The 26,572-nt window shown below is 43.7% G+C and overlaps 1 protein-coding gene across 3 annotated transcripts in view; it reads left to right on the top strand.

Moving 5' to 3' along the window:
- The window catches only part of ABTB3 (ankyrin repeat and BTB domain containing 3), a 181,783-nt gene that overhangs the window by 132,614 nt on the left and 22,597 nt on the right, over nucleotides 1-26,572 (top strand). For 2 of the 3 annotated variants that reach the window (XM_074825817.1, XM_074825815.1), the window contains exons 5-11: nucleotides 13,343-13,508; nucleotides 16,890-16,979; nucleotides 20,140-20,241; nucleotides 21,360-21,453; nucleotides 21,563-21,698; nucleotides 23,334-23,554; nucleotides 24,988-25,166. In XM_074825817.1, the coding sequence (XP_074681918.1) occupies nucleotides 13,343-13,508; nucleotides 16,890-16,979; nucleotides 20,140-20,241; nucleotides 21,360-21,453; nucleotides 21,563-21,698; nucleotides 23,334-23,554; nucleotides 24,988-25,166 (988 nt within the window). The remainder of the gene's footprint in view (nucleotides 1-13,342; nucleotides 13,509-16,889; nucleotides 16,980-20,139; nucleotides 20,242-21,359; nucleotides 21,454-21,562; nucleotides 21,699-23,333; nucleotides 23,555-24,987; nucleotides 25,167-26,572) is intronic. The other variant, XM_074825816.1, reaches the window with a different exon arrangement.

Raw genomic sequence — 26,572 nt, 5'->3', positions numbered from 1 at the left:
GAAGTCTTAAAGTATTTATTGCCAGGATATGTTTTTAGTGTCTGTTTTGCCTTACTAGTATGTACATGTATAAAAGCATGATCTAGGGCTATTCTGGAGTCAAGAATGTATTTGGTTTTGATTTTCATATGAAAAGACATTCTACATCTGCCAACGTAGAAATTACTCACTGCTATTGCTTCACAAATCTGTACATAAAATCCAATTTTCAGCAGTCTGCCTCTTCATACAGCAATAGATGCATTTTTTCCTGCAACAGAGAAAGCAGGTTTGATCTGTATGATTAGCTGTGACTACCTGCATCAGGGCAGCTGTCTTCTGTTGTCTCTGGCCTTGACATGCTCTTTCACCAGAGAGTATGATACTTTACTTTGAGATCTGCATAGGCTTTTTATAGTCACAGCTATTCAATATTTAATTGAAGAAATATGTTGAATTTCAGAAGTGAAATCTTGAGCGTTTCAGATTTCAAATCTTGGCTGTAATTACTTCCCTTTGGTGTGACCATCTTGGCCCTCATTTCCAGAAGTGTAGCGTTTTGCATCCCTACTGAAATGTCAGGACTTCTAGGGACTACGCACTTTCTGAAGACCTAGCACTTGGTTTTGAAAAGGCATAATTAATTTAATACCTCTTCCAGTATTTAGGTAGCATTGCAAATAAGGCAATAATGTTTCTACTCTACATCCTCTGTCATAGAAATTAAGGTAGAAACAATTAAATATCTGTGGATTAAAAAAACACAATATACCGTTCTTAAAGTTGTATTTTCTCAGTGTGTATTTATATATATATAAATATATATATGTATGCCATCAACTTTTAGACCGTTTTCCAGGAGTTTCAAAATCATTTGAAGTTGGGGAGAGTTGTATATGCTGCAGAAGAATTTATTAATTATGAGTAACAAATCATCACTTTAGTTTAAAGTTGCCATCAGGAGTTCATCTCATAAAGAGTAGAAGTGATTGCTGTTGTCCTTGCTTGTCTTGCAAGCGGGAATGAGCCTGAAGAGTGCAGCCTGGGATTAATCAGGTGGGAATGAAAAGATAAATCATTCCTGAGACAAATTCTGGATATTAGAGAGACCAGACTTTGCGATGTGCCCTTGTTTGACTGCAGGGGCCTGATTCACCCACTGATGTCCCCAAATGACAATCTCACTCTGGTGTGCTGGCAGAGGTCTGTAAATGAGTGTCCGCGTACTTCGGTTTTTATTTTAAGGTCTGTGCCCGCTGCCAGTGTGGTGCAGCAGGTTCTTTGCGTAGCTGCAAATCAGACCTTGGCTGCCTGTAATTCTGAGATGAAAGGAAGGACTGAGTTTTTCTGAAGAATAATGTGAGGCATCAGAATGTTAATTTTAAATGTTGCATCTTGTAATTTTTTATTTGTATTCGGTGCAGACCCTCAGCCGTTCTCATTTCCACTAAGCCAAGTGGCACCCTTTCATGCCTTCCTGTTAGAGAGGGAGTGTTTCCAACTATCAACTCCTCAGCAAGCATCAATTTCATAAATGCAAACACTGGGAGGGGGGGAAAATACAACTTTACAGGGGATAGCTGTTGAAATAAGCTCTGTGACGGATGACAGCTGGAGGATTTTAAGTGCAGTTAGCTTGATATATTTTGTGACTTTTATAGAAATGGCTTAATAAGTAGAACCTTGAAACTGGTTCAATTTCTAGGCTTTTCTTAGCAGACTTCTTTAGTCCCTAAAATATAAGAGACCTGAAACCAAAAGTTCTCATGGTCCCATGTGATACTGCATCTTTCCACAGTGTTGATTCAAAACCTGTCATTGCAGATGCATAAAACAAAATCAGCTTCCATGCTGGAAAAACACACATATGGGGAGGGAGAGATTGGCAGGATCTCAAAGGCTATGAAGTTCAGGATCAGTTCGGATAAAAACCAAATGTTCAGTTTCTTATCTGAACTACAGCATGTAGGTCTCTCAGCAGATTGCTGTGACACTTCCCAGCACAATCACATACTCCAGCAGTGAGGTTCCTGATACGTGGCTTTGTAAATCATCTCTGCTTTCTTCCTGCTTTTCATTCCAGTACTTCCTCTCTTTTTTCCCTCTTCTGATCCTTTTTTAAAAATTCATTGCCTTAATTTCTTGAACTGTTTTCATCTCCTGAAAGAGGAGCTGCTCTTGCTCTGGGTAGAGGAGTGAGGGAAGTTGGAATCAGGCAGGAGCTGCCTGTCTCTTTCCTGATCTCTTTTCATTTTACAGCAGCAGACGTGCCAGAAAGTTTCTTCCCTTTCCCCAGCCTTGGGAGATGAGCAGGGATACAAATGTTCACCTTCCCCCAGGATTGGAAGCTTTAGATAGACGGCCAGTTGTCTCCACCTTTTGCAAGGAGGTAGGTTTCACAGATAGAGTGCTGAATGCACAACAGCTAGCTGAGACAGAAGTTGTGTCCAAAATATTCTTTGTCGTAGTGGGAGACCAGACTTCTGTAAAGCCTCACCTGTACCCAGGCTCTCTTGGGGCACCTGAGGCAGCTGGACGTAGCCAGTAGAGAACTGTGTGCAAGGTAGCTGTCTGCTGGCATAAATCTGGTGAAGGTGGGTGCTCTGCTACCTGCTCTAGTCCTTTTATTAATGAAGGCATCAGGGATGAAGGTAATTTGTTGCCAAAAAGAAAGACAGTGGTAAAAACTGTGTTTACCTGCCTTTCTCCTCCAGTAAGGTAGCATCACTTCTCAGTCTGCACTGAGTCTGGCTGGCTGCAAACAGATGCCTGATTTTGGCTGCTCCTCATCATCACATGTGCAAGGGATCCCTTTCCCCTTGCTCTGCCTAAACACAAGAAGCTCTTTGCATGTCTTTCCTTCCTCTGTTCTGTGGGACATTTGTTTGAAACAAAAAACCCCCGATGTGTTAGACCCGTGGTGGTGGGGGATTGCTACTGCATGATTACATCGGGGGACTGGAGACTGACAGCAGAGAAACAGAGCAAGGTAGGAGTATCCTGTATTGCTCAGCACAAAATCTGCCGTGCTTTTTATTGGGGTCAGTGGCTTCGTTTCTGGTTGCAGTATATTATGGAATCCTGGAGGATGTAAAAATGCTGGAACAAACTGACCTGAGACAGGTGGTAATGTCATGCGAAGGACTGTTGCTTGGTCATTTCTGCACCTGGCTGGATAAGGGGCTATTTTCTGGCAAGTCAGAGGTTAAAAGAAGGATATAGTCTAGTGTGTATGTGTGTGTGTGTGTGTGCATGTTCGTTCTGATATCCAAAAGCAGCAAACATTGAAGAAAAATCCACACAGAGATGTGAGTGCAATTCTCTTCTACCAAGAGCCATTTCCATGTGTTATTCGAAGTATTTTCTTCTACCCTCAGCATTGCCTCAGACCTCTTTGATTCCAAGTCATCCCGTCTGGTTTTTCTGGGAAAGCTGATTCTCCTGGGTGTTTGTGGGGCTGGCAAGCAGTCTCCTCACCCCTGAGAAGGGATCTGTGCTCTGCTGAAGGGAATCAGGTGGACAGCATCTCCACTCCTGGTACTTCCAGTGATGCAGGAGGAGGCATTTTGGGAGATGCCAGCTTGCACTGTCCGAGGATGGGGTTCTGGCACCTGAACCCCAAACATCCCAGCTGTACATCTGATCCCCAGCTTGGCTGGGGAAGGAATGCCCTGCAGGGTTGCTGACATAGCCTGTGTCAAGGGACCTTCCTGGTGTCTGAATGGAGAGGAACACCAAATGTGTCCCCATGGCACCAAGATCCTTCAGAAGCGTTGCCAGTGAGGCTGGGCATTTCTCTGCAGCCATGAGAGTGTCTGGAAGCCCTCTCATGTTCATTAGTCCCCTGTCCCTTTGCCCAGCAGGCTGCAAAGCTTCTGGCTGGGATTTGGAGGAGAAGCAGAGTTTAGTCATCTTGAGGAGCGGATTCTTCTTATCCATAGATGAAAAGGCTCGTGCCTTTCTCTTGTATGGTGGAGAAATGCGATCACTCACTGTGGCATTCATTACTGTCCACCACAACCACACACTGGAGGCAGGTGCCACGCTGTGGCAGGAGGAGCCCGGGGCAATTCTGTAAAGAGGTCTGAAGTCCTTTTTGGCAGCCCTACCCAAAGGGCAGCAATGGGAAATGGCATTTTTGCTGTCAGGATCCTCATGAGTGGAGTCCCACAGGGGTCTGTCTTCTTCTTGCCTCATCCCTCTGTGGAGACCCCTTGGGCTCTGGTACCACCAGGCTGCCCATGAGAAGCATCGCAGTCCCTCGTTTGCAGTCCCTGGTTGTTGGGGGGATGCTGAAGGACAGAGCTAGGCAGCGCAGTTTGCACGCCGAGCCCACTGATGTGGTCAGAGCCCCTGCTTACATTCCAGTCAAATTTAGTTGGAGGTGGCAGCATCGCTGCTGGTCAAGGCAGAGCTGGTGAGAGCAGGAGCTGGCGTGATAGGGCTTGTGCCTGTGCACAGATGGAGAGCCATAATTTGATCCCCTTTAATCACTTGCTCATACACTTCAGCAGTGTTTTGGAGTTATGGCTGGGTTCCCCGAGGGTGCTGGGCTCATGTATAGTCAATGCAGCAAATATCCCTCTTCTTGTCTGCCTGACTGTGAGTCTGGGTCCTATCTCTGCTCCTGACCATGGTCATGCACATTTTTCTCCTCTGTTCTGGGATGCAGAGGTGAAATTGGTATCCGTAAGTCCTGGCCTTGAGGAGGCATCTGTGAGAGGTGTGCATCGGTGCCAACAGAGGCCATCGCCCAAGAACTTAAGTGAACACTTGGCCTCTGTTTTCGGGAGGAAAATCTTGAGGGAATAGGAAAAACAAATAATAGCAACAAGGTTATGAAAATGGAAAAACAGTAATCAAAAGGAGAGCAAATTATGCAGCTTAATGTACTCAAATTGGGGTGACCAGATAACATCTATCCCAGCGATGAGAAAGAGCTGCCTCACAAATTCAGAGGGTCAGAGGGAAATAGTTTTGACAAAGCCCAGAATGGTACCATAACTCTAAGGACTAATAATAGTAATGCCCAACATTTGAAAAGGATGAAAAACGATCTGAGGAAAATTCCAGGCTGTTAGTGCGAGGCCTTCGAATGTTTTTTCAAGCAAAGACTGATTAAAGACATGTTGTTGAGGGAAAAATGGGATAAAATGTGACACAGATTTTCTAAAGATAGATCTTGCCAGACTAATCTAATAGCTTTTTGATAAGATAACTGATTTTCTACCCCAAGGAAATTCAGTAGATTTCATCTATTTGGACTTGAGTGAATGATTCGATGCAGTCCATGCAGGGAGCTATTAAGACAGAGAAGATGAGGGTTAGTAAAGGAATTGGAAAGTGAGCAGTGGCTGGCTTCAAGAGAGGTGGCAAGAGCTGGGTTGGCTGTGATGGGGTTACAAGCAGAGATCTTCAGCTCTCACTCTTAAGAACTGGTGCTTTTTAATTTTCAGAAGGGGTTTTGGCACAAATCTTAGCAGTGTGCTCATGAAGTTAAAATTTGCTGATGCCATGATGCTGAGAGGCATTGTCCTCACAGAGGAAGTTTGGGAAATCATCCAGGAAAAAGTGGATGACCTTGAGGGCTGGGACAAAAGAAATGGGATGAAATGCAGTTTTCCACAAATGGAAGGCAAATACATGGAAATTAATTAGAAAAATACATACTGCGGTGTATTTGTAACATAGACACTGTATATGCAGTATAATATATACTGTATTGGGAACTGAGTATTGGAAAGGTGGTGATAGACTGTAGAGCAGTATTTCGTCTCAGAATGACTGAAAGCCACAGACGTGGATTTTTCCTCAGCCATGAAAAAAGCGAATGCATTTTGAGGCTGCATCAGGAGAAGTATTTCCAGTGGAAGAGGGAAAATATTGGTGCCTCTGTACGTGAAAGTGGTAGGAAGTGATGCAGAATTGCAAATCCTCTGTCTGGGTCAAGAAAATATTCACATTGGACCGTGTAGAGAGAAATGGGCTGGGGTAGTTTGAGTTTTTACAAAATATTCTCGTGTAGGAAGACGAGAAGAAAGGGGCTTATTCAGCTGAGCAAAGTGGGTGCTGAGGGAACATGTGACTATTCTCCAGAAATACATCAGGAGTAAACACCACGAAAGGAAAAATGCACTATTTAAAGGGCAGCACGGACACAGGAATATGTGAATATTAACAAGTCATAAGTTCAGACTGGAAGTGTAGGTGGATCCAAGCCTTGCTGCAGCATAGGACTGGGTTTATTAACCCTCCAGTCCCATATGCTCTGGCAGCCGCTGCCCTGTCGCAGCCTCGCCCAGGGCTCCAAGTTGTGTTTACAGCTCTGATCCAGAAAGATCTCTGGGCAAATGCGGTGTCTGAGTGCCTTTGAAAACCTGTCCTAATTTCCAATTAGCCTTGGCCTGAGAATACCTAAGTCTGCTTTTCTGTCTGGGACCATCCCTCTTAATGAAGGCTCTCTAGGAAAATAGCATTATCAACCTCAAGAGTGAAGCTTATTTAACATGAGAGCATCCTTGGCTCATTCTAGAGAGTTTTCTTAAGACTGTGTAAAGTGAAAAATACAGCAACATAAAGGGAAGATGTTCTTTCAGAGCAGTCTATACCATTTGCTGTGTCATCTTAATACTATACCACACATATGCAATACTAACTTGAAAGCGAAAGAAGAAGAGTTGCATTTAATGTTTTATTTATGGAAATCCTGTGCTTGTACTAGAGCATGAAAATATAAATAGACTTACAAATGGAGATTTGAAGGCAGAAAAATATTTCCACTGCTCTTCACTATCTTAAAATGTACTGGGTAAGGGGCTGACTTTCTGGAGAGGGAGAGAGACTACAAAACTGCTGAGAAATTCTGCTATTTAATTAGATGCAGCCACTTTAAGTAGGGACACTTGATGTTTGCCTAGCTCTTTGAATGTCCTTGTTCATCCCACAAATTTTCACTAATCCTTTAACACCAGTCATGGCTATTGCCGTAATTAGACACAAAAATGCCAAACCAGTGAGCAGTAGCAAACAAGCTACGTGACAAAATCCAGCAGTCCCTTGGGGCAGATGGTACCAGTGGATGAAGGAGATTTTATTGCTTAAAAGGTAGAGCATGGGTTTCCTGAGGTGAATCTCAACCTCTCCTGCCAACCTGCTGCTTGAAGACAACAATAATAAGAAAAAATTATTGAAGGGGAGGACCTTGTCCTCATGTTCTCCTTCACTTTAGTGAGAACACGTTTGTATTTTTACAGACTTTAGGATCCAGCCTTCTAGGGTTTTTCCCATTGTGAGCGAGTTCATTACTGTTTCATATGCTCTGTCTCTGTACACATTCCTGAATATCAGGATACAGATCACATATCATCTTCCACTCATTGGTGAAGAACTGTGCTATCTATTTAAATGAAAGATGAATCTGTAGCCATATTTTCCTATGATATGTTGGCCTTGTTCAAAATCTGAAGTCAGATTCAATTTTGAACATGGTTCCTGGCCTATATACATGGGACTGTAATATTAAGAGTGTTTTGAAATATAGATTTGGGTCTTGATTTGATAGTCACATCACTTTTATCATGTATTTTCCAGTATCTGTAACCAATTTATTCTCAGGCCTTTGGCAAGAATAAGAAGCTGGCTAATAAATATCTGGAGTATTTTTATTTTCTTGTCTTAATTTGGCTCCTGGTTAAAGTAAATGGAGATATTTTAGGTCTGCATTAAAAAAGTAGTGCTCGTCATCACTTTGATCAACGTATTCGTGCTTATGTTTCCCTCTCTCCAAAACTGAAAATGCAAATAATTGTCTCAATACAGTATTTATATTGCAGTCCTATTAATATCAGTATTATAGTCCCTTTTAAAGTACCACATTGGAAAAAAGAGTGCTCACAAATTTAAATCAAATCGTCTGCCGCTCCTGCTACTGTCATTTGTGGCTGTAGTCTCACTGAAGAGCCCCAGGCAAGGAACAGGACCCTTTTGTGCTACGAGCTGTGCATACCCAGATCAAAACTGTGATCCCTGACCCCAAGAAATTCAGCATTGCAAATGCATGTATATTGCTGGCTAAAATATGACTCCTTCCAGACTTCCAACCAGCTGAACTATAATTTCCGACTCAAAACCTCATCCATATTTAGGACAGGGACAGACTGAATAAACTCCACAGAGCTAAAAAGATGGACTTGATTAATAGATTATCATTCTTTTAATTGAAAGGGCTGGTGATTGAGTCCTGGGTGGACAAACAAGGTTTTGGTGCTTGGCTATCAGGATGGTGATCTGTTCATTTCAGTGGAGGGGAACATTTGTCCTGCTGCTCATCACAGCCTGCACTCCATTTTTTTAAAATCAACTATTAGCATGCTATGCCAGCACATACAGCTTAAAACATGGTTAAGGTGTTCCTACTTCTGTTTTGATAACATTTACAGAGCATTGCTTTTTCTTGTCCACTACTGACTATAGCAATAATCCCCTCCCAAAGAACAAATAATTAAATAGCTATGTAATAAGAGAGCTGCTGTGTCAACCAGTTACGATGGAAACACTTTGCCTTTGAATCATCCATTTTCCCAAATGTATTCAATCCATGAGTAACTTACTAAAGATCTGCACAGACTCTATCTTAGCCAGTCTGAGTGAAAATGAAAAAAAAATCCCCAACCCTTGCATTTAAACCATTGCTGTAGAAGTGCTGCGTTGTGTTTTCATAATGTGAGTTTGGGAAAAGATAAAAATAATTTGCTGTACTGCTAGGACCCATTATAAATGACGAAGATTATCTTTGACTCCCTTCAGAGGTTTGAGTATTTCAGAATATGGTAGTGTGTCGTGGTCACCATGCAGCATTTGACAGTGACCATTTGCAAATAATTAATGTTACCATGGCATTCCCCATATAAAGCCACAGTAAAGTTAATTATGTGCAGTGGAAACACTGTAATGATCTTGAAGATAACTGCTGTAGAAGCAATATCTGTGAGGAATTAAAAGAGGACTTCAGGAAAATTGTATTGCATTGTAAGTTAAAAAATGTGGTCACAGCTTTGCTACAAATATAAAATCAAGAAGATTTCACCTGTTTCTGATTTTCCTTTTACTTACAAAAGCAATTGTTTGCTTGATTCAAGGTAGGAGAGTACCAGTTAGGGTGTTTACAGGCTGCGTGACTGAACCCCTGATTTAGAGGGGTGGATTTGCTGTTGAGCACGAGGACTATGATCAGTGTATGTTATTACTTCAAGCATATTATTTCTCAGTTATGGGAGTGGGAGCATGTGTACAGCAGTGGGGGTGCCAAGGAGCCTGCACAGTCCCACAGGTTGCTAAATAGGGACATCCAGAATGGGCTCAGTCTTTTGAGAGAGGTTGTCACCCTCAGAGGATGCTGGTCAGTCCTACCTTTGTCACTGTATCACCTCTGGGGGACCTCAAAGTTCAACTGAAGCAGTCAGCATCTGGGGTGGTGATGTCCTGCCATCCTGAGGCTGTACCTAGGGAGAAGAAGGGGAGAAGATCATTGCCCCCCCCATGGTCTTCTGCTCCTCCAGTCAGCCTTCCCTGCCCCTTCAATGAAAAAGTACCTTTTCTGCAGGGTGAGGTCTTGGGGAAAGGTGGACTCGTGTGAGCGCTGGCAGCCGGCAGAATCTGGCAACAAACCAAGGTGGCCGTGGAGGGGACATCCCGCCGTCGGGCCGGTGTCAGCCTCCTGTGCATTTGGAAAGATCACAAAGACTTTTTGGCAAAAGGGCTGTGAACTGACTGTGCAGCTGGGAGGGTTTCCAGCTCTTTTTGTGCTTATGCTGGCTTCCCTTGCTTTGGAGGCACAACTCTGAAAGGTGACCCTATATATTTAGCTGACTTAACCGTTCCTCATCAACCTTATTTCTCAAGCTTCTTCCCATCCATTTCGCACCTCTTCATAGCTTGCCAGTGTATTTGTTGCAGTCCAAAGTTAAGAAGTCTTGAGTGAGTCAAGCCTGGGTGACTATTCCCTTCCTCCTTTTTTATCTTATATCCTTTAATGTTTGTGATTCTGGATGGTGTCCATGATGGAGCAGCATCTTTTTGTATAGTGTAATATGGAGTAGAGGCCCTCTGCTTCTGCTGGAATCAACATTATGCAGTTAATTGTATGAAAGAAGACTTTAGAGCAAATGCAGTGCTGTGGTGGCTTGGGGCTGGTTTTTGAAGGATTTGGCGTTTTTTTGATTTTTCAGGTTTCATTTTGAAATGCGACTGCTTGGTCTGTCTGCTGTACTGTCTTCCCAGTTGGCTTTCTCCAGTGTTAAAAGCGGTGCTGTGTTCTCCTATTCTGTACTCGTAGTTCCTGATAATTTTTGATCTGTCTGTTCACTGCTTTTTATCTGTACATGTTAAATCTTTTCCTTAACTCGTTCATCTCTCTGGCTTTTCGAGACATTGCTGTGCTTTCTCTTCTGAAGCATCCTCCGTTCCTTTCCCTTGCATCATGCTCTTGTTTTATTAAACTCCCCAGTTTGATCACTATCCGTTTTATTACTCAACATATGACAACGGAGGCACCAACAATGATCTATGTCAAATTTTGCTGTATTTGCTGTATTCTTTTGTTATGTCCCATAAATTGGGTCTGTAACTCACTCACAATGGACCCTTTTTGGGGTATAAAAAGGCAGTGGGCCACTGGTAGTAGTACTAAGTTGTGGTTTCCTCCTTTGCAGTAGTTGGCCTAGATCACATTTCATCAGTGCTGGTGTCCTAGCAGCCGTGCAGCCCAGGCTCTCTTCTGCATCCTTGTTACTTTTGCAGTGTTTGTACAGCTGTAGCATCCTGGAGCCCTTGGACCAAGACCCTTATCCCCAAGCTGATTGAGGAATACTAATTTGCTGATATCCAGTATCAGCAGTAATTAATGAGTCCCCTTGGCTAGTAGGCAGGTAAACTGACATGCTTTTAGGGGACCAGAGCCAACTCATGCAGGAGTTACTTATGGAGAAGTAAGTAATTTCTGAACCCATGCCAGAGCAGAGATCTGGGCAGCCTGTACAGGATAGGTGAGATAGGTTCTTGTTCCTCCTTCTTCCCTTGTGTGGGTGTGCAACCCAGGTCAAAATCTGGCTTTTTAAAAAGAGGAGATCATCAGCTATCGTTTCGCATGCACCAAGCTGGGCTGACGTCAGTGAAGCTCTGCCTGTTTCTGCCAGCACTGAGTTTGACCCATTTTATTCAGAGTGTATGTTATATACCTCAGTACAAATGATGAAGCAGTGACTTAACACAGGCAGTGATTCATAGTAGCAGACACCTCTGCAGTCCTCTGAAGATGTCTAGATCTTTCCATAGCTGCACTTTGCTGAGGAACCACCTCGTTCTCAGCCCAGAGTCATCTGGAAATGGGCAACTGCAGCTGGGAGGTCCAGACTCTCTCTCCGTGCACCAAAACGCCCACCACCTAACTTCTGAGCATGCTTTATCTTTGCCATACGTTAAAGGAGGGCACAGATGATCTCTAGCATCTCAAGCTATGGGGGTATAACAAGTACCAAATGTTGCTGTAGCTCTTGTGTCAGAAATGTGCCATACGGTGTGAACGTGTTAAGCCGCAGTTGCTCCCGTGGATCTGTGTCATTGAGCTCAGCCCTGCATATCTGTGCTGGTTTTGCTTTTTCTTCTAAATTCGCGCAGAAACTACTGCAGAAAACCCAGCCTTGCTATGCGTTGCTTTCTTCCATCTCTGTTGTAGGCATATTACTGGTTCAGAATCTGTTATTGCTGTTATGGTGTATTTATTGTGACCGAGTGTTGTGCATTAATCTTCCAGCATGCTGTTGTGATGAAGCATCATCCTTGTTCCCCTGAGTAATGATACTCCAAGCATACCTTGTTTGCATTCTTAGGACATCAACTTTTTAACAATCAAAACCCAAACTGAGCACGTTAGAATGAACATCAACAAAATATCTGTTTTCTTCCAGACTGGTCATGGCCCAGCACAGCAGAGAGCAAGCTTGAGCTCAGGTGCCAGTTTCAATACCAAGTTCTGTAGAAGCTTTGATCAAAATACTTTGTATTTTCCATCTCACTTCTTCTATTGAAAGAGGAAGAGCGGTAGCTATTACTACATACCACTGCTTCTATATAAACAGCATATTCGTTGCACATTGCTGTTAAATATTAAGCAGTGTTATATATTTTATAAAGCTCTGATAAAGCACTTTGAAGAAGAAATTTAAATGATGATGTGCTGTTTATCTTTTGGTTTGCAGCATTTTTTTACATATGAAATAGAAAACAAATATTTGATGTATATTTGACTTTTTCACTTTTGATCTTTGTTTTGTTTTTCATTCATAAGTAGCCCTTCATTTTCTGACCTAGCATTTTTAGAGAATGAAAGTGGTGTTTTTCTAAAGTCCTTTATCCAAGTTCACACCAAAAGCACTGTGGATTTGGACTCCACCCTCTGCCCCAGACACTCCTCAGCATGAAATAAAAGCAAATCTGACTTATAATAAGATGAAACCAAGTTGGATAAACATCAGATTTGAATTGCCTAGCTCTCTCTGGAACTGTAGATTCACATGTTGGTTAAATAACTCCTAGCCCTTCCTCCATTTGAAATGGATATCTTGAGCAGTTTACAGTTTGGAGATATTTTGAATAAGGCGTTAAAAGAATGACATGTCATCTGTTAGGCACAGCCAGCAAGGATTTGTGGCATTTCACCGTGCTTACCTGGCAAGATTGCCTTCTCCCTGATCGCATGGTGCCCTCATCTACAGGTGGCCCTGCCTGAGCAGGGGAGGTTGAACCAGATGACCTCCAGAGGTCCCCTCCAACCTCAGCCACTCTGGGATTCTGAGACTTACACTTTCTGCTCCAAAAAGATTTTCCTGTTGCTGGGGCTGTGCTGCTAAGATCCTTGAAGGTGTTTGGAGTGACATTATTTTCTCTTTGTTGTATCGTCAATGACTATACATCCTTTTGATGCATGTTCAAAGCTTACTGAAGCCACTGAAACTTTTCAGAGATCAGGGGGACCAGATAACCTTGCCATGCAGAGAGAAAACTTGTTGTGAGAATGTATTGTGCATTGCTTAAACAGGGAAACAAAATCAAGTGAAAGCTGTGCTTTTTTTGCCTGATTTTTTATAAAATATATAACTTGTCCCATGAAAGATAGACCGAGGGCAATCTCCATTAGCTTGCATTAGCATTTCCCATTCAGCACTTCCCTCGAACATACAGGTCAAAGGAGAATGAATGTGTGCGTGACCTACATCCTTCAAAGATAGGGCAAAGTATTATTTTCCTAGGCACAGCGAAGTCTGCCCTCTGATTGTCCTCTGAGAGAGTTTATTTCTCATGTCCACAGAATCGACGACTGTTTTTGTGCATCTCGGAAACTGGATGCAGTTGCCACCGAAGCAAAGTTCAAGCAGGACCTGGGTTTCCGGATGCTCAACTGTGGCCGAACAGATCTGGTTAAACAAGCCATATCCTTGCTGGGGCCGGATGGGATTAACAGCATGAGTGAACAGGTAACGAGATAGAAATGTAAAGAAGCAACTGTGAAATATGAGAGTTTTGTCTGCTTATCACGGAAAACTAGCCCCCTAAACATAAGCCAGGATCTTAATGCTTTCTCTGCGTTACTTTGCGCTTAGTTAAAGCGCTGCTGGGTGAACATCTACATGAAGTTTAGTCTTTTTGAGTTGTGTGGATTCGTTGGTGCTGAGGTAACACAGCATGAGGGTGAATGTATCCCCTGACATCTGCTTAACAGTGAACTGAGTCAAGTGAAGCCAGAAGATCCCAAGAGAGCTTAGCATTGATCTGAATACTTAAAACTGCTTCAATGCCATGAACAGTGGTATGGGGCCAGGCTACATGAGGTGAACATCCTAACACTGAACACTGCCCTGGGATCTGCAGTGTATTTCACATGCACCACCGAACCTCCAGCAGGAAACAATTGCTGGCACTCTTTAATTGGGTTCAGCCCAGTTTGAACTGACCTTCCAGTCATGAAAGTATATCTGCAGTGTTACCCCTCTGTTGGTCATTGTGGCCAATATCCACCATTTGAGGAGCCTAAATTTCCCTGGAGTTACACCTCTGTGAAGCTGGTGGTTGTGTCCAGGGATAAACCTGCCCGTGCAGCTACCTACCAGCAGCAGTCTGTTGGACTGTGATGCTCACCAAAGTGGTTCCCCCTTCCCAGAGGGAAGCGATGGCCATGGATACTACCATTTCCTTTTGAAATAGAGTCTTCTGAATTTTCTGGTGCCCCTGATGAAAGTATCACTGCACATTCCCAGAGCTGTGGCATCCTCTTTGGCAGGAGGCAAGTGGCTGCTGCTCCTGAGGTGGTCGCTTGGGACAAAAGCTAGACTGCTAGTGGGTTTAGATGTTCTGAGATGAAACCTGCTCCAAGAATGTGAGTTACGTTGCTATTCAGTAGCTTCAGTCTGAGTCAATATTGTGGATTCATTTGAGAAAAGCTTTAGAAGAGGGCAGTACTCCCCGAAAAAAAATAGTATCAGACCACTCATTCCAAGGTTCATATGTTATACTTTTAAAAATTATTATTATTTTAAGTTAGTCTGAACCTGGAAACTTAACAGCATATTTCCTCTGTCCTCCAGGCTGAAACCTGGGAACACTCTGGCTTGATTCGTCAAAGTACCTAATCATATGCTTAACTCTGAACACATGCTTACATCCTATTTGAGTGAAAGTTAAGCCTGTGCCTAAATGTTTCACTGGATCAAAGATTCTACATCTTGTAGAATCCCACGTCTTGCAGGACAGAGTCCTAAGTGATACAAGACTCAAAGAGAATCATTTTTTTATTTTGCCAAAAGCCAAATGCCCTTTGCGTTGATTGTGCACGTTGTTACCCTGTTCCTCTGTGTGCATGGAACACTAATGATGGGCTCATTAAAAATCCATTCCTCCCTCGTGCAAAGAGAGGGGGGCTGAACGGTGCTGCAGCCCAAGGCTGAGCTGCAGAGCAACCCTGGGGGGGGGGACGGGACTGACAGAGACAAAAGCAGTAGGGACAGCAGTGCAAAGGAAGGGGAGGTTAGAGACCGCATTAACTCTTTAAAATCCTGATACTGCAGCATGACATTCTGGTTCCCTTTTAGTCAGTGGTAAGTCCTTCAACTTCAGCAGGGCCAAAATAACCCATGTGGTCCCCAGGCAGACCCTTTACTCCGGGCATTGCTGCAGGGTTCTTCGCTGCGGCTGCCCACGTGCTGCGTCTTGCAGGGGGGAGCCCCGGCTCCAGGTTTTCAAATTCTTTTCTTCAGATCTGATTAGACCCCTCGTGCTAAACACTTCATTATTGATTGACACCACTTACATAAATTGAAAAAATAGTTGAAGGAACATGTATTTAATTTTAAGCTGCCATCCCATCCCTGTGTTTCAAGGCCCAAACACATGTTTTTTGTAATTCTCGTGATCCTGTTTTTTCTAGTGTTTACTGACTGCCAAAAGAAATGTTTTGCCACTGACTGTAGCTGAAATACTTTCAAATTCTCTTTGCAAGTAACTTCAAGTCACCCAAGAACTCTCCTTGCCTGGGGTGAACTTGTTTTTTCTTAATAATGGCATGAGGCCCCAAATACCTATTCCCTTAGTCTGTATCTCCATAAGTACACTGCAGATTTGAACCCGTGAGATGCTCAATGTGTTTCAGGGGGGATCTGAGCACCTTAATTTATATTTTCTCTACAAGAGCAGCCCTTCCATACATAAGCATCTACTACCTTCAGCCCTGCATGCAAACAGGAAAAATGAGGTAGTTTAGCAAAAATAGTGGTGCTGGGCTCTTGCTAGGAAGAGCAGTGCCATGAGTCTGTGTCTGGCCGTGCTGGGCACCTCCACTTTCTCTGAAAATAACTTCACTTCACAGCAGCACTCAGGTTAAACAGCAAACGGGCTGTCGTCTGACAGCAAATTTACCAGGGGACCTCAAGGGAGGCTATAAACATGCATCAGAGGTAGCTGCATGCTGCGGTAGATTTACTGCAAAACAACTGGTGGCTGTTCATCAACACCCCCTACTGTATTTAATAAGCAGCTTTTTCTGTTATAATTTATGGTAGTTTTAATGATTTTTTTCATGGTTTCATCTGGACTCATTACCGCTGCCACGTTAACACTTATCTTAGGGGAAATGGTGATCAGCTGCAGCAGGTATTTCAGATTAATAAAAATTGCATTGTGGTGGTTCTGTAGTGAAGGGTCACTTAATCTGCTTTTTCTCCAAACAGGGCCACGTTTTCCTAGAGCCAGCAACTTGCAACAACGCTGTCTGGTGTTCCATTTAAAATTAAGTCCTTGTTTGCTAGGAAGTGCTATACAAAGCCTTTACATTTCCAGTCCCTTGTAGTATCCATATTGAAAAAGCTGTGCCTGAATCTAACCTATCTTAAGAGGAACTTGGGATGTTTTTAAAGGCTCTTTCTGTAGTTAAAAAGTTAGATTTTATGAAACTGTGATCATAGAAAACTTAATAGAATTATTGTCTTTTTAAAATACCTGTGGAAATACAGTTGCTTTGATAAAAACATTTCTCTGCTGGGGCCCCAAAGATGAAAGTGTTTGGTTTAGTATATGAAGATGGAGGTGAGGCTGACAAGCCTAGTTGTACTCACCATGGTGAGGATGCCAAGGATAAGATGAAAAAAACCCAGTCAGCACAAGAGACAACAAAAATGGAGATTTTACAAAAATGGTTGGCTTTTGCTAGTCTGAGGGGCATGTCTGTAACAGAGGTAATGGCTTTCATTAAATACATACTGTTAGTCTTGATGATATATACTTAAATAATTGTTTTAAAAAAATCAAAGAGAGTTCTGTGTTAAATTTGTCAATTCCTTTGTTTTTTAACTCCAAAAAATGACTAGGGCATGACTCCACTGATGTATGCTTGTGTCAGGGGTGATGAGGCTATGGTGCAGATGCTGCTAGATGCTGGAGCAGATCTGAATGCTGAGGTGAGGACTTTTTGTTGGTTGTATCTTTTTTCTGTTATTTGTTTACATCTTAAACTCCCCCCTCCCTCCGAAATTGTAGCGGAGTGAAAATCACAAGAATTAAAAAGAAAATAAATTTGTCTTATCCTGGAAGGCACCACTTGAACAGTGACATCAAACTGGATTAGGTTAACATTGGGATTCACTGCACAGAAGGGGTCAAGTCATCAGACTTACCCCACAGGTAATACTGATTTAGTTGTGTTTGCACGCTGCAAATGAATACAGGCATTAGCACTAGCACAGAGCACAGCTCTAATGACATTGGAAGGACTCCCCAGTTCTCAGCTGAGTTAAAATGAAGAGGATAAAAGAAAACACCCATCTGATAACCTGCCAAAGTGCGAGCATTTCTATGCTCTGGGATGTTCCAGCTAAGCATCCGCAGCGCACAAGGGCAATGTAAGTCCCACTGTTTTGTTTTACAAAGTGCCTTGGGCTAAAAACTCTTGGATGAGGAGCTTGAAGCTTTCAGAATATAAACGTCTCTTTGATGAATGCACATCACAAACTTACACAATCTGTCCACTAAACAGATTGTGGTCTGACTCTGTGCAATGCAGGTATGTACATTTTTAAAGAGCCGCTTGAAAATCCGCGAAAGAATTATTTGTTAATGATTCCAGTTTCAACTTGTTGAGGTCATGAGTAAATTAATTTGTCTGCTTCACTTATCTGTGTTCCATCTGTTCTGTTTGGACTTGAGCAAGCTGATAAATTGTAGTCACTGCTTTCAGCCAGATGTTTTGCACTTTTTAAAAATCTAATTTAAAAGCAGAAATGGATGTCACCTGTAAGAGACTGACAGTCTTTACTATGTGATTGCTGTTTGGTGGCTTATGTGAAATCAGCCGTTGATTTCAGTTCCCCAAATTCAAGCACACCACCCTCAAGAGCTGTCAATAACTCTTGTTAGCACTCTCAAGAGGCACACCAAAGACTGGATGGGCATGGAGACTGATCTCTCCTGTAACCCTCCCTGTGGCTTAGAGGTGACATGGCATTATTTGGTTCTTAGGACAAGTTTTTATTAGGAGCAGTCCTCCCAGTTGCTCCAGTAATCTTCCAGACTTGAACCAAATGCAAATTTAAACAGTTTTGTCTTCCTGAAACTGCTGACATCTGAGAGAACAGCTCCAGTGAGGAATGTGAACCTCCCTGATTCATTTCTGTAGAGTGTTTGCTCTAAAATCAAATGAAAACACTCTGGGACAAGAACTGTGAATAATTATGGTGTGCAATTATAAGATGATTTGTGCACACCACAACCAACTGTGCAAATTGGGCAATTACAGCAAAAAAAAGGCAAATCAACCATGAACAAAAATAAATACTCTGTCAGGTGCCTGCATCATTTTCCCCCTTTCACTTTGCAAATCAGTTATATATATATGTTTCCAAAAGTAGCTTCAAATGCTGGGTGCCTCCCTTTTTGATTGCCCATCTTTAGCAAAAATGGACTCATTTCCAGATGTGCTGAGAAGCTGCAATTCACTCTGGAGTCAGTGGGACCTGTGGCTGCTCAGCAAATCTCAACTGAGGCCTTAAAAGCCCAGTCAACCACAGGTCTTCTGCAAGCACTGTGTGTACTGGAAAGGACTCTAAGAAAAAAACAAAAGGAGCAAAGGAGTTAAAATGACTTCATTTTCTTTTCTGCTTGCTATGGGCTGCCCTGAACAGTGGTGGGAATCTGTGCTTGAGGATGAGCTGGATGTATTTACTGAACTATGATCCTGCCCATCCTCACCCTCCGCTGCTCTTGCTCCCCAGCCTAAATCCCAAGGCTCGAGCTGCTCGATCCTCTTCCTTCTGAGCAAATCCAAACCCAAAGAAGCCCCGTGCCTTTGCTCAGAGGCCAGCACACTTCTCCTGTTGCACTTTGAGCTTTCTCTTTGGCAAATCTGGGCAAAAACAGCCAGGCGCAGATCCGCTCCTCTGGCAAGCTGTGGGATCTACAGGGGCTCTTCAGATTTTGCCCCGTCAGTCCCTCCTTGGGACTGAGGACCTGGTCATGTGCTTCTAGCAAAACTCTGCATGTGGTGCTTGGAAATGCAAGCTGCTAATGCAACTGAGCTTTTAATAACTGGCCCTGCTCCCCTACGTGGATAAAAGTGCTTCAGATAAGGTAGTGAAAGCACAGCTGGCTGATGAGACAGAGAGATCGTGCATCTTTTACTCTGATTTTAGTCTCCTCTGAAGATCAATAATAAGATTTTGAATTTTAGTGTCACACTCCATCTGAGTATGCAGTGCAGGATTGCAAACGTTCATTAGATTTTACCATCTCTGTGAACCTCATCAATATTAATATCCCCATCTTTAAGACAGGGAAACTGAAGCAGAGAGTGGTTATTCATCTTCCCCAATGTCTACATTAGAGGCACCAGGCACTAAGGCATAGAAAATGGAAGGAGCAATGTGAAAAATACCATTTTGTTTTCTAAGGATATAGTTTGCATCTCTTCTAACTGTCACCACCCTGCTCTTTTAACTCAACTCAGACAGGAGAAGGCAGTAAAAAGGAGTTTTCTTAAAACATTTCTGAAGTGCCACTCTGCCCCATCACTTCTCAGTTGTCTTTTTCCTCTGGTGGGAGAGGAGGAGCCTGGAAACACACCTGTGAACTCTAGGGTAGGGCTTGTGATGTGTCTTTCATGATGGTAGTGACAAAAGTTACACTGATTTATGTGAAAAGAATTTCTTTGGGCCTGGAGCAATCCCAAGACCCAGGGCTGTTTATACATGGTCTGGAGAAGTCTGTGGAAGCGGTCCTTAGCTGTAAGCGTCCTGATCCGTCCCTACTTCCCCAGTGTGTGCTGCTGTAACCAGCTGTGGATGTTTTTACCTTGTGCAAAAGTACCTGGTGGCCAGTGGTTTAGATGGAGCTACAGTAGTTGGTAAAAAGACTTCATTTGGTATGAACTCTATTCAGGCTGTCAAATCAGCATGAACAGTTTTAATATTGAGAAAATTTTTGCAGGAAAAAAATGAAGCCAATCATTTTATAAAGCATTTTTCCCAGGTTTTCTATTTCACTTACTCCCTCACATGCCTGGCTTTCAGGCAGGTTGAATTTTATTACGTATAGCTCTTTAAAAAAATAACTTTAATTTGTTTGTAGGTTGTCAGTACTGCTCATAAATACCCATCCGTCCACCCTGAGACCCGCCATTGGACAGCTCTGACATTTGCTGTGTTGCATGGACATATTCCTGTAGTTCAGGTATTATTGTATTTCCCTACCTGCATCTCATTCTTTTGTTTCTCCTCTTCAGTTCTAATTACATCCATCTCAAACCAGTATCCTCTTGTCATACTCATATTGGTTACTTCTGCTTCTTCTAGAGTGTACTGATATATAATAGACCTATTATATAGCGAATACGGTATTCAAACCTTAACCAATATGAGGTTTAAATAGGACAATTTTAAAGCAAAGTTGCACCAAAGAAAGTCTGACAACTCCTTGTGCTCCTTCCTGACCACTTGTTTTATATGTTTGTTTATTCATTCATTACACTTTCTTACACTCTAATATTCTAGCAAACACAGAGCCTCTCCCTTGGTGGGGGAGAGGTGGACAACAGCCCTTGTGCTGCTCCAAAGGGGGAGAAGCACTCGCTCTCCTCACCCCATCGATGTGTCTCGTGAGATATGCTGGTTCTGTGCATTGGCATCTCAAAAACTGAGAAGGTTTATTCTTCAAAACAGCTGTGTCTATGGCACACTTAATGAAGCACCAAAACTGTGAAGGCCTCAAGACAGAAATGGCCAAGAGGGGGCTGGAGGACAGGCTCCATCCTGCTTTCCTTGGCCACTTTTGTTTTCAGCATTGCTGTTATTTACGTGGAAGTGTCCCTGATGGAGATCACAGCTTTTGGACTCCTTGCTGCAATCAAGTTCTTACGAATTGCCTTTCTTTTGGCCATGTATTTATGTAAAAGATGGAGGCAATTGAAATCTGATCCATTTTAGGATGGTGCTGGGCTTCTAGAAGACCATGAAGGAAGGATGCTTGTCGGGCTAATTTTCAGTACTTCCATCTTCAGTGCATTACTTCCTAACACTGACCTTACCCCATTTCCCGTTCAGAAACACTGGGTTACACTTTTTTGGCTCTGAAGTGGGACACTAGTGCTCCTGGTGTCTGGCAGCGTAAAATGAGCGAAAAAAGGAATCAGTTTGCCTCTGTGGTACAATGGGCAGAATTTGCATGTCACTTGTCTCCATTGTGTCTGGTCTGCAGATAATAAGAAGCATTAGACTTCCATTCGTCACTGTTCATGAACTCTGAATGCTGTCATACACCCAGTTGCTCTAAATGGTGAATTTTCTTTCTAGCTGTTGTTGGATGCTGGAGCAAAGGTAGAAGGTTCCTTGGAGCATGGAGAGGAAAATTACTCTGAAACTCCTTTACAGTTGGCAGCAGCTGCTGGTAAGGACTTTCTCCTCCCACTGTAATAAATACTTCAGTTGGGATCTGTGGTTTAGGTGAGCAAATACTGGATTTTAAAAGAAGTAAAAATGTATCTCTTAACTTGCAGGAAATTTTGAACTGGTCAGTTTGCTGTTGGAGCGAGGAGCTGACCCCATGATAGGAACAATGTACAGGAACGGCATTTCCATGACTCCACAAGGTGACATGAACTCTTTCAGTCAGGCTGCTGCACATGGACACAGGTAGAGTGGGAACAAGTCTAGTGGCATCCTTCAAGTGCTTCCTTTTTGCCTGGGTGTCTGGTTTGAGCAGATGGGTGAAAGTTCTGCATGAACAATTGAACATGCCACCAACTGAGCAGAGATGTAAAGCTTTTTGCTAGCATGTGAATTTAACCAGTTGGTGGTACAAAGCTGCTTTTTGATACCTGATTTTTTAAAAAAAGGAAGGGTACTCCTCGTAGTGTGTTGCAATGCAGTGGTTGTTAAATGGCAGCTGATGTGACAGCAGAAAGGAATGCCAAAGACATTCCTTCTGAATTTCTTGCCGTATTTCTCAGGTTTGAGTGAATCATGTCTGTACTGCTGCAGCCTTAGTTTTTGTTGAATAGAGTTTCTGCATCTGTGTTTACTGTAAAGTCCTGTGTGTCTTAATGTTGTATGTGTGCTGGAAATTTTAAAAAAAAGTAATGAAATGAGCATCTGGCATGCATGATCTTGCAACGCTCAGGAGTTGACTGCAGTGCAATGGACTAGTATAATGATCTTCACGCTCCTACTTTTCTGATTGTAGCCATCCAGAGGAACATAGATACAGGTTAGAGACAGTACCTACCGTCTGTTTGCTTAGAGACAAGCTGCCAGTCTAACAACATGCTAGCGGCATGTCAGGGTGGGTTCGCACAACGCTGCCCATCTGGAGCCTGCGAGGGATCCCTGGGACAGAAAGGACAGTGTGGTTATCGGAGTCTCACATTCACTGCTCCGGCCTTGCTGCCAGCTGGTGTGAGTGGGAGCCGTGTGCCTGAGGAGGACCTGGGGCTCTCCTCGGCTTGGCTGCTGGCTGCGCATGTTGTAGGCCCTGGCTTTTATACCTGTACACTGCTCACGCACATTCTCTCCTCCTTCCCTCTCTGCTGCAGATTTGTTTGGGATACGCCGTGCCTCGCTGCCACCCCATGCTGGGGTCTGAGCAGGTGCAGGGAGGGCATCGGAGCACGGGGGAGGTGGGATGGGGGCCAGGCTGGTTTCTTTTCTCACAGCTGCGAAACCGAGGGCAACTCTTTTGAGGTCAATGAGGTTACACTGGTATGAACCTGAGGGCGCTCTTTGATGGCCCAACCGGATCAGTGGCTTTGCAGAGTAGTCCCAGATGTGCTCGAACCTGCCCTGACTGTCCTTGTTGAATGTCTAGCTGCTCCAGCTTTCCCAGACTGCTTTGAGTGTTAATCGAGTGGTGGTGCTTTTGATATCTCCAGGCAGCTCCCTTCTCAAGTGGCCTCCATGGTGAATGTCCTGAGAGCTTGCCCAGAGGCACCTTGGGCTTCCCTGGTTGGGGGAAGAAGTCTTGAGTCACGTTTAGCTCATGGGTCTCTGTTCCCACGAGATGCCGCTACTCATGTGACATCTGTATGGTTCCTGTCATGACAGCAGTGTCTTGCAGATGTGGCCCAGGTAGTGTAGGTGGGCTAGTGGGAGCGCTGCTTGCCTCGGGACTGCTCTCAGCCAGTCCTTCCATTAATTGGAGTAATATCCTGGATAGATGTCCTAACTTGCCACATCACAGCAAGTATCCAGGGCACAAAGAAAGCCAAGCCGCTGACTCTGCTCTCCCACCCTCTTTCCCTCTCCCTGTCTCTGTCGTGCTGTGATTGACAGGAACGTCTTTCGCAAGCTGCTTGCTCAGCCAGAGAAGGAAAAGAGCGATATTCTGTCACTGGAGGAGATCTTGGCCGAGGGGACGGACTTGCCCGACTCGGCAGCAGCTCCGCTCTGTGCCAGCCGCAACAGCAAGGCGAAGCTGAAAGCCCTGAAGGAGGCCATGTACCACAGCGCAGAGCACGGCTATGTGGATGTGACCATTGACATACGGAGCATAGGTCAGTCCTGGTGCCCTCTCTCCTCTCTCTCCGGGTAGGGACCGCTGCAAGAAATGCATCTCTCTTGACGGGCTGTTGCTTAAGCCAACCATAGTTGCACCTTCCTTAACTCTTGGGGAAGCAGAAGGTGATGGGGGATCTGGAAGGTTCCACAGCACACCCCGTTCAGGGGCCACTGGCACTTTTCTTCAGGACGGAGTGGTTTCCACCAGCAGCCATCTTCAATGCTGCGTGGTAGAGCATTAGGTAAGGCTCTAGGGCAGTGTTCAGCTCCCGTGAGTGACCTCGAACAGCTCCTCTTTTGCACTCTGCTATAAAGCAGTCCACCATTAAAACATCTTTATTTTCTGAGGTTTGGGAGCCTCTGAGGGCAGGAGCAGGGAACCGGCTTCTTGGTGTGCCAACTCTGCCAATGCAGGGCTTGAACATCATACCAACCTGCCGGGAAGTCGCTTTGCCTGTGGGGAGGCTGGTTGGGTAGCATGGAGGGGAATCCATCTGGACTGTGTATTTACCATCCCCACTGATAATGCGTTCAGAGAGAGACCCAAGTGCCTGGCATGGCTCTGCCTGTTGCCCTGCTCCAGCCCTGGGACATGTGGCATGGGTCAGGGTGTGCGGTGGTCTGACCGGTGGCTCACCAGGTGGGCTGAGCAGGCAAAAACCTGGCGATGAATGAGAAGAGAGTGATGGGACTGCTGTCCAGGCACTGGACATTGGCTGAAATAGAAGGAAGAATCTTTTGTAGCCAAACACCAGGCTTGCGTTTCCTCCCACTCCATTCTGCAAGAGCAGAAACTAGGTCACATCCAGCCTAATGCTTGCAGAGGTACATTAGCTCCATGTGCTTTCTCACTCGGTGCATGGGAACAGTTCCCTTTAAGTTCCTGGAGAGTGGTTCTGCCATGACAAACTACTTGAAAGGGCTGATCTGTTTAATTTGCCCAGTGCTGTTCAGGGAAAATAGTAATGATCAGGAGAGGACATGGGGTAGCACTTAAAGAAAGTTTTAATCTGAAGACCACCAGTTTGAATCCAGGTGGGTAGTGACCAAAATCAGTTATTTTTCCCATTTAATGGCTCTCCAGGGCTGCATTCAAACAAATGAGCTAGTGTAAATCTAGTTTCCAAAAGGCTTTTGCATCACAGAACACCACAGCAATTACCACAAATTGGCAGTCTCAGCAGAGAAGCTGAAAGCTAGATGAGCAGAGAGACCACGGTCTTCTCTTAGCATTTGGAAGAAAGCCTCTGTGCATTAGGTGTGGGATGTCCTGATAACCACCAGCCTTCTCACTTGGGGATAAATAGGAATTTGATTTCTAGGGTTATTTGGCTGCTTTTGCTTAAAATCTTAGCATAAGTAGAGGTAAAAAAGCAGAAGGGCACATCCTTCCCTGAAGCTGGGAATGAGCTCTGTCCTCCGTCTCTAGGTGTTCCCTGGACGCTGCACACGTGGCTGGAGTCCTTGCGCACGTCCTTCCAGCAGCACAGAAGACCCCTCATCCAGTGCTTGCTAAAGGAATTCAAGTCCATTCAGGAAGAAGAGTACACAGAGGAGCTCATCACACAAGGGTTGCCTCTGATGTTTGAGATACTGAAAGCCAGCAAGGTAGGATAAATTATGCGTTTTAAAGAAATCAGTCTCATTCCCATCCCATAAGACCACAAAGCTTGCGATACTGTTTTTGCACAGTTGACCCAAAGCTTGTTTAGTTTGTATAGGATTATTATTATTTGTATTACGTATCTCAGGATTTTTCACTGTGGAAGCATGGATTAAAACCACACAAGCTAATCACATCTCCTGCTAGAACAGCTTAATACTAATGCTAATAATAAGCTGGAGAGACAACAGAAGCTGATGCATAGTGGTGAAATTAAAGTTAAAAGGGTCACAGTAGTATGGCAAGAGATGTTGATAACAAAACCAACCCAAAGAGTAGCTTTACCCAGCTTGTTTTACAGGACCGTACAACAAAGCTAATATTCATGTTTGCTTTGGATTTCTTTTACCTCTTACATGACTTTCTTTTCCCTTCATGTGGGATTTGGACTCTTTTGGTAGCTTGTGGGGAGACTGGTTTCTACAAGCACAGAAAAGGGTAATTTTTTAAAATCTGTGTGAGTGTTTGTACTTGCAGCCTCCACAGATTTACTCTTACAGCTGACATTTTCTTAGCCAGACAAATCAGACTAAGAAAACCTTTTGAGGGAGGTACTGTTGGGTATGCAGGTATAATAGCAAAGGGGATGATCATGGGGCGGTCAGGGAGAGGAAAATGTCTTACCTAGTGAAGGATGGATACTTCCTTTTAAAACTTGTTATAACCAACAGTCCTTTCTCTACTGGTCCTCTTGACAGTCAGTTGCTCCCAAGGAATGCCCAGTCAACTTTACTATTACCAGAAAATCATTTTAGTGATGAAAAGCATCAGAAGGATTTGATTGCTGTTCTTTTTTTCTCATGCACCATAACAAATGTTGGTATGGTCTTCTAATTGTTCAGCTGGGAAGTAAGTAACATTTCTCACCCAACTCTATGTGTAACAGCAAAGAGCAAATAATTTTTAGCACCTGCAGTAATAGCCTAAATAATATGAAAATGGGAGAGGTTCTGGTATAGGCACTCAATACTAAAATGTTCCAGACTTAGTATAGCTAGTGAAAGCCTACATGGATTTATTTCTTGTGTCCTGCTGCAAATGAGGGCTTGGACTGCAGTCCCAAGCAAATACTGAACATTTGTTCCACCAATTGTTCTGATTTTTGCTCCCATGAGCCTTCTCTTTGGGATTAGTTTGTATTGGATGGGTATTTATGGAGAATATTTGGGATAACTTTTAGGAAATAATTCCAAATCCTAGGATTTGTAGATTCCTTGTTCTGAACTTGCTTGGGTTAATGTTATCTTCATCCAGAAGCTACCAGCAAGGTGCTGTTTGGTTTGAAAGCTGATAGAAAACTAATCTTATTGAAAATTTAACGGAGATTAAGTTTAGGCCTTGTAATCTAGGA

Source organism: Strix aluco, chromosome 5, assembly GCF_031877795.1.
Source record: "Strix aluco isolate bStrAlu1 chromosome 5, bStrAlu1.hap1, whole genome shotgun sequence".
Taxonomy (NCBI): domain Eukaryota; kingdom Metazoa; phylum Chordata; class Aves; order Strigiformes; family Strigidae; genus Strix; species Strix aluco.
The sequence above is the reverse complement of the archived record's forward strand: the minus strand, read 5'-3'. Positions and strand labels throughout refer to the sequence as shown.